The sequence below is a fragment of the Scleropages formosus genome, chromosome 5, assembly GCF_900964775.1.
Source record: "Scleropages formosus chromosome 5, fSclFor1.1, whole genome shotgun sequence".
NCBI lineage: Eukaryota > Metazoa > Chordata > Actinopteri > Osteoglossiformes > Osteoglossidae > Scleropages > Scleropages formosus.
Genome location: NC_041810.1, coordinates 22,035,951 through 22,052,372, shown reverse-complemented (window position 1 = coordinate 22,052,372; position 16,422 = coordinate 22,035,951). Strand labels below are relative to the sequence as shown.

The 16,422-nt window shown below is 43.7% G+C and overlaps 1 protein-coding gene across 1 annotated transcript; it reads left to right on the top strand.

The window, feature by feature from the left end:
- The first annotated feature begins 5,136 nt into the window (after positions 1-5,136).
- Positions 5,137-15,742, top strand: slc6a1l (solute carrier family 6 member 1, like). The gene is made up of 14 exons (XM_018765344.1): positions 5,137-5,365; positions 6,635-6,766; positions 6,927-7,027; positions 7,240-7,349; positions 8,180-8,312; positions 10,722-10,856; positions 11,011-11,114; positions 11,195-11,319; positions 12,027-12,139; positions 12,343-12,474; positions 12,775-12,877; positions 12,970-13,070; positions 13,206-13,373; positions 15,635-15,742. The coding sequence occupies exons 1-14, from the start codon at positions 5,137-5,139 to the stop codon at positions 15,740-15,742; spliced, it is 1,794 nt and encodes a 597-aa protein (XP_018620860.1).
- The last annotated feature ends 680 nt before the right edge of the window (positions 15,743-16,422 follow it).

Sequence of the window (16,422 nt, the reverse complement as noted above, 5' to 3'; positions counted from 1 at the left end):
TAGCATTGGACAGCTTGTACTTGTTATGTAAACCTGGGTCATGAAAGCAGAGTGAGGCCGGGCCATAAGTGAACAATTTTAACTATAGAGTGAAACCGTTCATTAAATTACCATAGAGTGGGGCAGTAGCTATAATGGAGTAATTCTGGCTCGGGGACGACAGATTACCTCATTAGCACTGAGATGATGACATGGGGAGCATAGCTTTTCTCCCCCCAATCTGATTGAATCCAGTCCTGAAATCCAAGTCTAGGGTCCAGAGAGGGGCATCAAAGAAGCAACCGTCACCCCCACCCTCAAACATTTGTCCTAGCATTCTGTTCATGTTGTTTTCCCAATGTTCTACTCACAGACCTCATCATGTTCCTCAAGCTGGAGGGGAGTAGCTATCTGCAGTGAAATGAGCAGAACGGAAACACTGCGGTTTACATTTCTCTACGGTGATTGCTGACTAAATAAATAAACTGAAAATCCTGAACAGAACACTCAGGCTTTGCGATGCGGTGTGTTACATTCTACATCATAAAACAAGTCACATGCAAAGTGAATAAAACTACAGAGGGATGCAGTTCCTGTTGTCAATACATTAATACACTGGAAGCGTTAACGCTGGCTGGAATATGGTTGGGTTTTATGTGCCAGTATGGATTTAGTGTCCTTATACCACTGAAAGGTGACAGCCAGCTATATTGCGATTCCACATCCAGGGATTTATTTTATTTCGATGTTTATAAACTCTTGGAATTGTCTACAGGAGCTCAGATGTTGCTTTCCAGGTTTCTCTTTATAGAACCATTTGGTTTATATACACATCTGATGGATATTCCAGCTGCTGCAAGCCTCAGCAACAATTTAATTTAAACCCAATAGCTAAAATGTGATTTTCAACTCCATATCATCCAGATTTTTACTGTATTCAGTTGGGGTAAGAGCCCATCACACCTGAACAGGTTATAAAAACACATCTATACATATGCATGGATAGAGTTAAAAGGTGGAAATTCCTGCTTTCAATGAATTTGTAGCAGCTGACTAGTGCCCCTATGCAGAATTTCAGATGAAAACTTTCAGACGAAGACTTGCAGATGAAGACTTGCAGACGAAGACTTGCAGATGACAACTTGCAGACAAGGCCATGCTTGAAGCGAAAAGGTTAAAGGCCAGATATCCCAGGTCTAATAACATGTCATAACAACTGAGCTCGTTGGAGTGCAGAATCCATGTCCTCATCTTCCTACTTAGGAATAAAAGCCTGAAAAATACTATCTGTTATCTGTTTCCTTTAAATCAACTTTGTTGGTCCACAGTTTGTGGAGTGAGAAGGTACCAAACAATATTCTAAAGTTCAGCAATAACTTTTGCATTGATTTGGCAGCAGTAATGTACTATTGAATGAATGCCCAGGAAGGATGCTCAGACAGCAGCTTCACCGCCTTTGGGCTTTCTGCTCCTCATTTTCTATAAAGGATTGCATTTTTGACAGAATAATAACAGTGTGCATGCCCTCATGGCTTCCATTACGGTATTCCTGCAGGTTTCTGTCAAGCAAGACCGGGGTTTGGTTTTTTTGTACAGATTTCACAAGGTCACCCGGCTATAGATATGTGCAAAAAAAAAAAAAAACAGTAATCCAGTATTTTTGATGTCTGCCTTTAGAGCTGGTCAAAGACACATTTTGTCTTTTTTGTGAGTTACTCAGATGAACCCTAAATAAAAAGCATCATCCACAGCAGACCCACCAACAATAAAATCTTGCAAAAAATATGGATTTGGTCACCATTGCTGTATGAGTTAAGTGAATAATAAAGTAAATTACATCTGAGGTGTCAAAGCTACATGCTCCACAAAGCCATGTTTTGCAGGAGTATGAAGCAAAGGGAACTCAACTCCCATCACAGTGTAGATACAGTATATTATTTATAGACATGCTGGATGCTCATCACATTATGATCTGATTTCTACAACCTATTGTAAAAGCTGCGTTTAACACCAGGTACAGATGATGTCAAAACCTCAGCTGAAGTTTGATCTCCTCCTTTTCCTACAATAACCCTCGACTGCAAATATTCATGACACAATTTGTGACCTGTTCTCTGTGACAGTACAGAAAACTCCACTTTTTTCTTGCAAAAATGTTGAGAGCCAGGAACAGTAGTCTATTTTTACATTAATTAGCCTATTGATTAACAAGCCGGGTAAATAGGGTGACAAAAATGAAATCTGACATTTCAAATTAACGATTTCTTGCCTAAGGACTGCAGAGCTAAATAAACAAGTTGCACATGGTGGCTGATATGTCCTGCTGACAGTGAGAGTCGCTGCAGGCAGGCAGTCGCTGCAGGGATTTTAATCTCTGCTTTTTCAACCGCAGCTAAAAAGCACAAATGCAGAAACACTCTGCTTCAGATCGACCTGAGATTTCGGAATATGCTGCATTGTCTCTGTATGTACATGAATAAAGCCATAAAAGAATGGGTACTAAAATTACTGCGCTTTTAAAGCATTATGGAAAAACAGTTAATAGTGTAGTTCAAATCACGTGAGCTTAGTGATTTTAGTACAGGATTAATACATATTTACATATAATACATATATACAATACATATTTAACACATAATACATGAACTTTCACATGTGGTACCTGTCAAAAAAAGAACTGCTGCAGATTATGAATTTTTTTTAGCAGGACTCACTGCAATGTTCATTTCCCAAGAGGCTCACAGGTCTGTGAAGTCCGTTCCTTTTCATCAAGGAGTACATGGGGTACAGATGCCAAGAGGAATGCTGAACTCTCCATGGCCTTGGAGATGGGCATTGCAATGCCGTCACCATGGAAACGTACAAAGCACCACCCACAGAAACCCAGGTGCAGCTGTGTCCCACATGGTCATCTATTCATATGTCAGATTCAGCTCCTGTTTACATGTCCCAGTTGTGTGGAGTGAAAGTAAGGTATCACTTCCTGCCCCTCTCCCACCCAACGCTACAGTTCTGTCACTCGCCACCTAATGTCTTGCTTGCTCCAAGACCAAGGCTATTTTCCAAAGCAAGGCCTTTTTAGCATCAGTGTTACTCAGAACCTGGCGGAACCGTTCATGCCTGGATTAAGCCATTCTCTATGGGGATACTCCATGGCAAAAGAGTCATCAGAAATCAATGAGTGCTTCATTGTGTCCCACAGGGCTCACAGGGGCTGGGGCTGGTGAGGGGATCCTCTCAGTCTTGCGTGTTTCTCTCTTCCCACCTGTTGGACACGCCTGGATGGTCTCGTTGGTGCGAAGGCCTCTGGTAGCTGGATGGGTTGCCTTTAAAGATCCGGCGCCCCCTCCGTCCCAGAGAAAGCAGTTGGTACATACGTTGAGTTTTGCAGGGATCAGGCGGGAGCGCGATGAGACGACAGTTCGAAGCTCATTAAGACTCGTTCGATATCCCCGTGTCCTCAATGAAGAGAGGGGCTGCTGGGTAATAAAAGAAAAAAAATCTCAACCGCTTCACTGTCACTGTTCTCATTTGGTTTGCCTGAATCCCTCTGAATGGACAGTGCTGGAAGCTGCGCTGGTCTCACACTGGAACTTCAGTCCTGACTGTAGTGAATCAGGAGCAGGACGCCTCCGAGGACAGGTGTGTCCTCTCAGGTATGTGGCTCCTTCGCCTCTGTGCTTCATTCTCCATGCACTCAGGGATGGCTTTTAAAAGCAAGTATTTTCAGCACGTTGCTGCACCATCAATCAATTCCATCATCTTTGTCCATTTACCGGGATGCCCAGATTACCGCGGTTAAGGTGCTTTATCTCAACCGGTTCACATATTGGATGAAACAGGTTATTCACTAAACCGAAGCTTGTTCTTGTGGCTTCAATATAAAGCTTGAGGCACCACAGAAACTCAGACAAAAGACTCTTTCTGACTTTTATACCTTTTCTTTCTCAGGACTGCAAAAAGTAGTCAAATGCATCATCGTTTAATAAGAGATTGTGATTTTTCTTTAAGGTTTCAAAAAATGCTTTTAAGAAAACAAAGTAACAACTGGATCACAAGCTAATAATGCAAGTAATATAGCTAAAGAAGGAAAATTCATTGTTTCGCAAAGTATTTTTTAAGTATTAGTAATAAAATATGTATGATTACATGCCTGACAATGTACTCTTTGAATGAAAGAAACAAGTTATTTTTAAAGGCTGTTGAGACATAAACGAATAAATCTTAATAATAATAACCCTTAATAATGAAACATCACAATAGTCTCCAAGGGAGAAATGTTCTGCAGTCACTGTAGTCTTTCTCAAGATCTTCTTTATATTTAAGTACAGTATTGTAAGTAACAAGAGTGCATGTCATTAAAACAGGCCAGATACAGTTCATGCCATTAAATTTAATTCCTTTTTAGTGCTTCATGGATATCATATCTCTGGAGAACATAGCAGACTTGGTGCCCTCAGGCTGTGCTCATAGTTTCTTCTCTAATTCAATGTTGCGCCACTCTTTTTCAAGCATTTATGTTTGTTATACAGTCAGCAATACAGTGTAATACTTTGCATGGAGATTAATATTTTAAACTTTAAAAATATTTCATTTGAGGAAGTGGGTGATTCTCTCATCTTTCTGTCATGCAACAAAACTGCTCCAAAACTCTTCTGCGCTGCCATGTATGATGTTTTCTTCTGATGTTACAATTTTTTCCCGCATTTTTGGTGGAGGAAAATATGAATTACTACCTGTCACATCCTTGTATAACTTATTTTAAGAAATTGTTCTGGGGGAACTCACAATTCTAGGCCACAATAAAAATCTGAACTTTGACCAAAAGTGATCTTAGTGAGTTTTAAAAAAAATAACTGTTCATAAATTTGCTTGGAGAATCCAACGAATAGAGTTACAGAAAATAAATAAATGTTGTCTAAGTAGAACACTGATACAAATGTCACCCACACCTCCCCCACAGCAATAAGTCATGTACAGTATATGAAATGTTAATTTGGAGTGGGTGCACAATACTAAACATTCAGCTGATGTGTCTGCAGCCTCCCCCACCCCCAATGTTCTGAGGGCTCTCTGAGGAACGGTCACAAAAAGGAGGGACCAAAACAACTGAGCGCAGGTAGGCCGACGCCGGCTTGGCCGCCCCCCTCTGCCAACATGGGGAAGACGGGTCAGAGCACCGTGGATCTCAACTCCCCCTCGGAGGTCAAGCAGGCAGCCCCCTTTGAGACTCCGGACCCCACAGTCCCTGAGCAGGACAAGCAGGACGTTCCCGACAGGGGCACCTGGAAGGGCAAGTTCGACTTCCTGCTCTCCTGTGTTGGGTATGCCATCGGCCTCGGCAACGTCTGGAGGTTTCCCTACCTGTGTGGGAAGAACGGAGGAGGTGAGACACCACAGCCAGGACAATTTGCCCAACGTCTTAAGTGTTGTGCTTTGCCGGTGCTCCCGGCCACCTTAACACTGACCTTGTCTTGATCCTTTCATCCAAGCTCACATGTTCCTCTTTGTCCTGTATGTTAACATAGGTGAAGTGCAGTAAAATGCACATTTATGATATTTTCAGGGGGCGCGGTGGTGCAGTGGGTTTGGCCCGGTCCAGCTCTCTGGCGGGTCTGGCTTTGGGGTCCCACTTGGGGTGCCTTGTGATGGACTGGCGTCCCATCCTGGGTGTGTCCCCTCCCCCTCCAGCCTTATGCCCTGTGTTGCCAGGTTACGCTCTGGGTCACCGTGACCCCTCTTGGGACAAACGGTTTCAGCAAATGTGTGTGTGTAAAATGTTTTCAGAATTTTCTGAACTCTAAGCTAGTGTACTTGCAATGTCCTGTAATCATTTATCACTTATACAAGTCAGAAGGGTGTTACATGAATATTTTAGAATCCACTTATGGAAGAGATTTACGAGTAATATTAATACTTCATAAATGCGCATTCTTTAGAACACATCTTTTTTTTTACTCACCTTTGAGTACAGCAACACCAATAAATCCACATTTGCTCATTCAAATGATGCTTTCCCCTCAAGCAACATACAAGGTTAACCTGTACAGCTAGGTAACTTTTAGTGGAACAGTTTAGGGTAGGTACCTTGTTCAAGGGTATTGTAGCAGAAAGCAGGATTTGAACCCACAACCTACATTTCGAGAGGCAGTAGCCCTTATCACTGCACTGCATGCTCTCCCATAGTCCCCTGCTCTAAAGGAATTAGATATCTGACTTGTGTGTTTCACTTGGTTACCGTCGTGCTTCTGTAGTCCATGGACTTTGGCTGCTTTGCAAACTACTGCAGGGCTAGTAAAACACTGGAGAAAAAGGGTTCTGTGAAGTGAGGACTGACCACTCATCTCTATTCACTCCATGGATCTCTCCCTGGGCATAGATCACCAGTGTGCACTTGGCAAAGGCTCCAGGCACCTAATTTTTACCTGTGCCATAGCTCTTCGGACAACAAGGGAAGTCTAAGGTTTTAATCCTCATAGAAAGGAAAGCAAAAACAGCAGCACAACTCTGCCTTATGAAATAACATTTGGTCTCTTAATAGGACTTCTGCAAAAATCAACTGTCATTATGCCATTCGGGGACAGGACAGGACAAGTGAGACAGAGTCTAGCTATTGCGGACAGATAAGTGTAACAGAGCTCTCCCGCTTCACCAGGAGCCTTCCTAATACCCTATTTCCTGACCCTGGTGTTCGCCGGGATTCCGCTCTTCCTTCTGGAGACGTCTCTCGGACAGTACACCTCCATCGGTGGACTGGGAGTGTGGAAACTACTGCCCATGATGAAAGGTGCGTTGCTACTGGTCCATAGTACAAAGCTGCAATATAGCAATATCGAGTGGTGAAGTCATTGACACCGTTTGCACTGTGTGACGGAAGTGATTTCTGTAGCCATTACATGAGCGCCAGTGCAAAATACCCATCGTGGCTCCATCCATCCATCTGTCAGGTGTCGGTCTGGCTGCGCTCGTGCTGGCTTTTTGGCTCAACATCTACTACATCATCATCATTGCCTGGGCACTGTACTACCTGTTCAGCTCATTCAGATCGGTAAGCTCTAGAGGTCAAATAAGGACAAAGAGAGAGAGGCAGACCCTCCAGACTTAGCCAGATCTATGACTCAGCTCTATCAGGTATACCCCTATAAGGTACCATGGGAAAATACCTTTGAAAGTAAAGTACTCCCCCACAGTGCACCCTGGAAGAGAGTCGTATATTCTACCACACGTTGACTGTCTCCTTCCTGCTCTCACACCACACAGGAGGTTCCGTGGCAGAGCTGTGGGAACCCCTGGAACACGGAGCGCTGCTTCTCCAACTACAGCCTCAGCGACACCACCAATCTGACCAGCGCCGTCACAGAATTCTGGGAGTAAGAGAGCCTCCTGCCCGGCCATGGCAACCATTCGCTTTATTCGTCATAATATGGAACAAAGAACATATAAACACAGTTATTCACATAACTCTTCTATAGATTCGATGGCAGGTCCTGAGCAGAGAGACTGCAGCAGGATTTAATATCATGACAAAACATCAGTAACTAACAATACAAGGAATGGAGAGTGTTCACTGGAAGTCGCTTTGGAGAAAAGCGTCGGCTAAATATATAAATGTAAATAATAATAATAATAATACTACACACAATGTCTGCAATTGCTTGTCCCAAGCGGGGTCGCGGCGAGCCGGAGCCTAACCCAGCAACACAGGGTGAAAGGCTGGAGGGGGAGGGGACACATCCAGGACGGGACGCCAGTGCATCACAAGGCACCCCAAGCGGGGCTTGAACCCCAGACCCACCAGAGAGAAGGACTCAGCCAAACCTGCTGCGACACCACACCCCCCATAATAATAATAATAATAATAATAATAATAATAATAATAATAATAATAAAGGAATATTTTTATCTGTGATAAGGGGTGTGGTGGCGCAGTGGGTTGGACCACAGTCCTGCTCTCCGGTGGGTCTGGGGTTTGAGTCCCGCTTGGGGTGCCTTGCAATGGACTGGCGTCCCGTCCTGGGTGTGTCCCCTCCCCCTCCGGCCTTACGCCCTGTGTTGCCGGATAGGCTCCGTGACCCCATATGGGACAAGTGGTTCTGAAAATGTGTGTGTGTGTGTGTATTTTTATCTGTAAATTTACTTTTTTATATTATAATATTATATTACTATTAGATTTTTTACACTTATGATCCCTTTTCCCAAGGCGGAACATGCACCAGCTGACCAGTGGCTTGGAGGAGCCCGGGGAGCTGCGTTGGCCCCTCGTGGGAACTCTGGCTCTGGCCTGGGTCCTGGTCTACTTCTCCATCTGGAAGGGAGTGGAATGGACAGGCAAGGTAAGTTATCTCTCTCTTCGGGGCACACTGCAGACACAGTGCTTCATCGCTGCTAAAATCATTTACAATGGCCTTTTAACAAGTCCTCCTGTTGCCTTCTTACATTTTCGGGAAGAAAACTAAGTGCAAAATTGCAAAATGGTCTTCTTCAACAGAGTTTGTAATATAATTAGCAATTTCTCATGACTAACAGTTGTCTTTTACTGTTGGATAGACATACAGGCCTAAAATATGAATGCACATAAATGAATATTTCATTCATGCTGGATGAGAAAGCATTCAGTTCATTTTTTTAGTAGATGCATAAAATATTAAAATTGCTCCCACTTCTAGGTTCCCCCACTGTGATAACTGGACTGTGCTTTTAATGTGTGGACATCACCCTGTGGAAAATGATTTCCCCAAAGCTGGGAGCCCAAAGGACGGCTCCTGTTAAATGTGTTCATTACCGTACCGAGTGGGAGCCGCATTACAGCACTTCTCACAGCTCCTTGCAGAGCCGAAGCACAGTTTCTACCCACTGTCTATCCAGCATGATTATTTAAAGTTACCGCCAATTTTGGGTTCTACATTTGCTCTTAATTAATGCCTGAAACAAGAACCGACCTCCTACTGAGACTGGCTTCAACCAGATATTAATTTTCTGGATTTTATGGTAAAATGAAATAAAAATGTCAGCTCCTAGTGATGATGAGGGTATTAAACTCGTTCCTCGCATAATGGGGCAAACTCATACTGTGAAATCACTGCATCAGCTTGGACACAATGGTGTGGGGGTGTCACATTACTTTTATTTATTATGGGGAAAAATATATAACTGTTTAGAGGATGAAAAAAATTTGCTTAAAATTGAGTGAAACATCAAAACTAAAGGTATTTTTATAACAATGACATATTTTGTAATGTTTAATTGTTCATACCCTTACTTTTATTATCATATTTTCAATTATTCCTTCATTGTCAGTAACTGCATATCCGGTGCAGGGCTATGGAGGTCTGAAGTGTGTCCTGGAAGTGTATGGCATGAGACGGAGTAAACACTGGACTGAGACATTGTCGTTAATTGACCCACAGTCATTTATGACATAAACAAATATATTTCATAAAATGACATCACACCTGGAGAACATGCAAACTCCACACAGGCTAAGCAGGACTTGAGCCCATCTCCTCTCACACTAACCAGATCCTGTGAGACAGCAGCAGTACTCAATGTGTCATCATGCCAGACATTAGATTCTCTGTGTAGCGTCACCAAGAAATATTTGATCCCACCTCCTGCTGTAGCACCCTAGGGCAGGGTGCACGCACACACACACACACACACACACACACACACACACACACACACACACACACACACACACCGGAAACACAGGGCACAGGGCTGAAGGGGGAGGGAACACAGCCCAGACGAGACGTCAGTCCGCCGCAAGGCACCCCAAGCAGGACTTAAACCCCAGACCCACCACAGACCAGGCCCCGGACAAACACACTGCGCCACTGCACCCCACGCTTAGGGTAAGGTACTTACCCTGATATAGTAAAAATTACCCAGTTGTTTAAATGTAGCTCAATGCTGTAATCATCATCATCATCATCATCATCATCGTATAGGATTTGAATAATAATGCTACATTACGGGGGGGTGCGGTGGCGCAGTGGGTTGGACCACAGTCCTGCTGTCCGGTGGGTCTGGGGTTCGAGTCCCGCTTGGGGTGCCTTGTGACGCACTGGCGTCCCGTCCTGGGTGTGTCCCCTCCCCCTCCGGCCTTACGCCCTGTGTTACCGGGTAGGCTCCGGTCCCCCGTGACCCTGTATGGGACAAGTGGTTCTGAAAGTGTGTGTGTGTGTGTGTGTGTGTGTGTGTGTGTGTGTGCTACATTACATTTACTGTGGACTGACATCCTGTCCTGGGTGTGTCTCCTCCCGCTCCAGCCTTGTGCCCTGTGTTGCCGAGTTAGGCTCCGGCTCGCCGTGAGCCTGTTTGGCACAAGCGGTTTCAGACAATGTTTGTGTGTGTGTATATTTACCGTTATCAAGGGTTGTGATTTGATGAGGCTTTACCTGTGGTAGGAAATAAGAATATAGTTGATGGTATGGAAGATGTTGATGTGCTTTGCAAAGCCATAATATATTTTTATATATTAAGTATATATATTTTTATATATACTGTATATTTAGCCATAAATGAACAAAATACCTGCTGAGGTAGTAAAATGGCTGCATAACCAGGTAAAAGCACAATGTACTGAAAAATAAGCCCATTGTATGAAAAAGGGCACATATTTTCATAAGCCTTTGCAGCAGTTTCTCATTGTATGAGACCTCATTATAAGAGGGCTGAGTGTCCTCGGAGTCTCTTCAGAACATATGTCTTACATCACAGGCTTGTTTTCGCTGACACAGGTGGTGTACTTCTCTGCTACCTACCCCTACTTCATGCTCATCATCTTGTTCTTCCGTGGAGTCACCCTGCCCGGGGCCAGGGAAGGAATCCTCTTCTACATCACACCCGACTTCAAGAAGCTGACCAGATCAGAGGTGTGCTGGATTACTGCCTTACTGAACTCTGAGGTTCAGCGCTGTTAAGTTCATGGTCTAGCAAACTGTCTCCAAGCCAGGATGAGGAGCACTACTTGGCTCCATGCTGGTCTAACCATTCATTTGTCATTGCTCACCTTGTCTTGGTCTTCAGGTCTGGCTGGATGCTGCAACTCAGATCTTCTTCTCATATGGCCTAGGCCTGGGATCTCTGGTGGCCCTGGGCAGCTACAATCCCTTCCACAACAACGTGTACAGGTAAGCTTTCACACGCCCCTAACAGGCCTCTTTCCATCACAGTACAGTAATTGTCAACCATGCACCATGCTGTACTGCAGAGACTCTATCATCGTGTGCTGCATCAACTCCTGCACCAGCATGTTTGCCGGCTTTGTCATCTTTTCCATCGTGGGATTCATGTCCTACATCACCAAGAAGCCCATCCAGGAGCTTGCTGCATCAGGTAAGATGGAGCTTCCTTCTTAACAAAGTCCATCCTGGGCACTAAACAGCTTTTGAATCAAACCATGGCAGCTTAATACTTATGATAGGATTTTAAGTGTGGATCTGGGGTCCCAGGTGTCTTCATTTTCATTGCTTTGCTCAGTTGTAGAAGAGCAACATGTGACCTGGTTCAGAGCTTCATGATTCTGTGTGCCTGTTGTTATGCTCTCCAGCACTAGCAGCTCCATGAGAAGCCACCCTAATAATCACCGACAGAGCCTCGCATGAGCACAGAATGCACATGCCTTGCAGGGAAGTGTGCGATTTGGAGGAAAAATAATTGTGCACACAGCGGGTCATGTTTTTTCAGTTGCTTATGTTCGGACGGATGCTGTTAAACAGAATTTGTTAAAGAGAATTTTTGCGAAAGAGTCCCTTATGAAGGACTACAGAATTACAGTGGCACAAATTTCTTAGAACTGTCTGCTGCAGCACATGAGGGCAGCTTAGGGGAGGAGCTCTGGACTGACGTATGGCTGGAGCAGCATCAGGACTCATTTTGTTCTAATGTGTTATGTAGTAACAAGATGAATTGCTTCATTAAGTTTGTAGTTATATAACTGAAAAAACTGCAAAAGGGCTCCAGAAAAAATTCTTTGATGAAAACAACAACAACAATTATTATTAATATTATTATTATTATTATTATTATTATATGAATTGCAGGACCTGGGCTGGCATTCCTAGCTTACCCCCAGGCTGTTACACAGCTGCCCATGTCCTCCCTGTGGGCCGTCCTGTTCTTCTCCATGCTCATGATGTTGGGGCTCGACAGTCAGGTATGTGACTGAATTTTTCACAGTAGATATTAACAGCTGACTGGATCTCTTTGGATCCCTGGCATATTCAGCTGTTTTAGCACATAATACCCATATTTTATTACACGTTACAAGGTGAGATGCTATGTGGGTTGAACTATATTGTATGGGAAGTAATGGTGTGGGGGAGTGCAAGGGCTTACCAGGGCCTCTCTGCACCCCAGTTCTGCACAGTGGAAGGCTTTATAACGGCTCTGGTGGATGAGTACCCCTTGGTGCTGAGGAAGTGGAAGAAGAGCTTCATCCTGGTTGTGTGTTTGGTGTCTTTCATCATTGGCTTCTCAAACATCACACAGGTAAGGCTGGATGCAGTAGAATGTTACATTAATGAGGTGGATGTCGAATGAATTACTGAAAGGGGGAGAGCACTTCATATGTCTTAGAGGTGGCTTTTTATGCAACATACACCTAGATGTGGTCTCCTTGACAACAGAGATATTCTACAATTACTTGGAAAAATGGCTTTTTGCTTTACGGATTCCGGATAAAATAGCAGAAAGTTCCGGTACCTGGAACACCCTTAGACGATGTCTGCTCTGCAAAGAGTGGTTTCACTCTTAGGTTCGTCCTGCCTCAGTGCCTCCACCTCTTCTCAGGGGGGTCTGTACGTCTTCAAGCTGTTTGACTACTACTCTGCCAGCGGGATGTGCCTCCTATTCCTCGTCTTCTTTGAAACCATCTCCATATCCTGGTTTTATGGTGCGTCTCCATTTAGCTTTAGCTGCAGAGAACATGTGGTTTATTCTGATGGGCTGCAGTGATGTTTTACCCATGCCAATCTGTCCTTCCAGGAGCAGAGAAGTTCTATAGGAACATTGAGGAGATGATCGGGTACAAGCCCTGTAGATTTTGGAAGGTCTGTTGGATCTTCTTCACTCCTCTTATCTGTCTGGTAAGTCTCAACGTAGAACTTTCATGGGGTCTTTTTATCCATGTATCAGTGAACCTCCTCAGGTATATAAGTGTCATAAATGGCCCAGTTAGACAAATCATTCCGGAACCTTTCCCATCTGTGGTCCCATTCTAGGGAGTTTTCACCTTCAGTGCCATTGAGATGACCCCTATCACAATGGGCAAGTATGTGTACCCAGCCTGGGGTCAAGGAATCGGTTGGCTCATGTCTCTCTCTTCCATGGTACTTGTGCCTGGCTATATAATCTACAAGTTCTTCATCACCAAAGGGAGCTTCCGACAGGCAAGTGGACCATCCCCTCAACCACAAATACTTTCCCCAAAGCCATCCATAGCTTTCCATATTTACATTTACATTTACATTTATTCATTTAGCAGACGCTTTTGTCCAAAGCGACGTACATCTCAGCGAAAGTACAATTTATGCATTACATTGAGAGAAGGAGACATAGCTGCAGACATGAAAGTCTCAAGCAAACCTAGTTTGTTCCCTACCACTTGCTACACCGAGGTTCATTGTTCAAGTAGGTGCATAAGACACAGACAAATCCCAATATCCACACCAATTTTTTTTTCAGTTTTTTTAAATGAAATATTATAAGATACACAAATGAGCAGTACAATATCAGAGTAATGGCTGAATAAAGGTTGTATCTGGGGATGCTTCTGGAGTTACAAACAGTTACACCATAGATGATCTGAAGAGATCTTGGGCAAAGTGGATCTGGAAAAGGAGGGTTTTCAGACACTTCTTGAAAACAGACAGAGTTTCTGCAGTTCTGAGTGACAGCGGAAGGTCATTCTACCACAACGGACCCAGACCCGAGAACCGCCGAGCTTTGCCTTTCATGCGCGGGACCACCAAGTAAGCAGAAGTAGATGAGCAAAGGGGCCTGGCTGGGGTGTACCAGTTGATCAAGTCCTGTAAATGGCCAGTTTTATTGATGCATTTGTACACAGTAACCAGGGTGTTGAATTTAATATGGGCAGTTATAGGAAGCCAGAGCAGAGAGATGAGTAGAGGAGATACATGCAAACGCTTTGGCAAATCAAACACAACTTGTGCAGCAGCATTTGGTTTGATGACATTAGCAGGAAGGCCACATAGAAGAGAGTTGCAGTAGTCCAGATGGGAAGTCACCATGGCCTGGACAAGTAGTTGGGCAGAGTCATTAGTGAGGGAGGGACAGATCCTATGAATATTATGCAAGATGTATCTGCAGGACTGGGTTGTGGCTTCAATATGTTGAGAGAATGACAGACTCACATCAATCATAACTCCCAGACTCTTGTCCACTTTGATTGAGAGGTCATGACAGAAGGACAGGCCAGCTGGGAGGTTTAGGTGGTGATCATACATTTACTCATTTAGCTGACACTTTTCTCTAAAGCAACTTACAATGTTAAGATTACAGTTTCTTACCCCATTTGTACAGCTGGGTAATTTTCACTGGAAAGCAATTCAGGGTAAGTACCTTGCTCAAGGGTACCACAGGCATAGGTGAGGCTTGAACCTGTGGGTCCAAAGGCAGTCATTCTAACCACTATGCTGCCAGCTGCCCCCATACAGTCATGTGATGCATGGGGTGACAAGGATGCTATGGATTGAGTTAAACTTTTGGTTCCTCTACACAGTTTATTTACCACAGCTTTGGGTCTAAGTTCGACTGATAACACTGTACAGGTGGTCCCCCATTTACAATGGGGTTACATTCCGTGAAACCCATCATAACTCAAAAATCCATTTAATACACATAACCTACCAAACATCATAGTCTAGCATACATGCAATGGCCATTACGGGCTTGCCGCCTTCACGCTGGACAATTTTTTTCAGTTTCTCCTCAAAAGTATTTGCCTTCCTCTTTTTCTTCCCACCAATAGCAGGAGACACAGATGGGTGTTTTGAAGACATGATGGATGCACGAAACACAATGTAGATGCAGGGGGTATCGCTATAGCGACCGCGTGGCAGACTGGGAGATGCGGATCACTGCTGCTGCCCAGCATTGTGAGAGAGTATTGCACCGCATATCGCTTGCCAGCAAAAATAATCAAAATTCGAAGTACGGTTTCTACTAAATGTCTGTCACCAGCTCACCATGGCAAAGTCGAAAAAATTGTAAGTCGAACCATTCTATGATACCATTGAACCATTGTAAATCGGGGACCATCTGTATATGATTCATTGGAAGTCACTTCGGTGAAAAGCATCTGCTAAATGAAGTAAGGTAAACGTAAGTTATTTATCAGGTCAAGATCATTAGTGCAGGTGGCCTACAGTCCAATTTGAAGGATATGGACACTGTATAAACAGTATCAGTATGCACAACTGTATGTTGTTCATCTCATGATCAGAAAAACTGCCTCCTGGTCTGACCTGTTCCATGTTGTTGTTTTTTTAGCTGCTGTTCTCTCTTAGTGGCGAAAAGTGAGCAGGAAAAGCTCTAGGGCCTAATGGACGTACAGAGCGTCACTGAACAATTTAATTTTTAACATTATAAAATTAGCACATTTTTCATTCACTGTCTTGTGTTTTCACAGCGCTGGCATACCATGGTAACACCCGTTGAAGACACTGATGCTCAGGAAAGTAACGAATTCACACACAAAACCACACTAGCTGGGATTGTTGGGGACTCTTCCGTCTAGAAGTGTCCTTCAAAGCAACCTCAAATTCAGCAAGCCAAGAAGCTAACAAGGTTTGGTGGGGGGGTTGGCATGGTAGCATAAAGTGAAGCCCGATACTTTTTCCCAAGGAGATCATGAGTTAACTAGGATTGCAGAATTTAATCAAAACTTTCCCTTGAAATCACCTCCCACACCAGCATGGTAGGAGTTGCATCCCTTGGCCCTTTTTCTGTAAAACCATTTTCGCTTTTATTAATAAGACTGGATTAGTGCACACAGCCTCCGGCTTTTACGTGCTTTTGTGCCCCTTTCTAATGCAGGTTAAACCAGAGGTACAATTTTACACGTTCCATCACTTGCTTTGCTCCAGTCCATTCTCCACCAGCCTACTTCACCCTGTCTTTGTGAGCAATGCTCAGAAGTGATTCAGGACCTCCAAAGAATTTTTAGATAGTCCCAATTAAAAAAGATTTTTCATTCTGCTGCCTTTAAATGGCACGTGAAATGCCACAAGATTTAATTTCTGAAAGCATTTCTTGTAGTTTATGTAATATAAAAAGAATTTTCATTAATCGCTGTTTTGCCGTCTGAAGATTTTTTCATTTCGTATTTTAAATGGAATTTGTAAATAGATCAATGGCAAAAATTTGTAACTGGTTCTTAAGTGGAGATACAATTGTTTTTGCTGTATATATTTTAGT

Coding starts and splice junctions, on each gene's coding strand:
- slc6a1l (XM_018765344.1), top strand. CDS start 5,137: ATGGGGAAGACGGGTCAGAGCACCGTGGATCTCAACTCCCCCTCGGAG. Junction 7,028..7,239: donor TGTTCAGCTCATTCAGATCG/GTAAGCTCTAGA, acceptor CACACCACACAG/GAGGTTCCGTGGCAGAGCTG. Junction 13,374..15,634: donor CCAAAGGGAGCTTCCGACAG/GCAAGTGGACCA, acceptor GTGTTTTCACAG/CGCTGGCATACCATGGTAAC.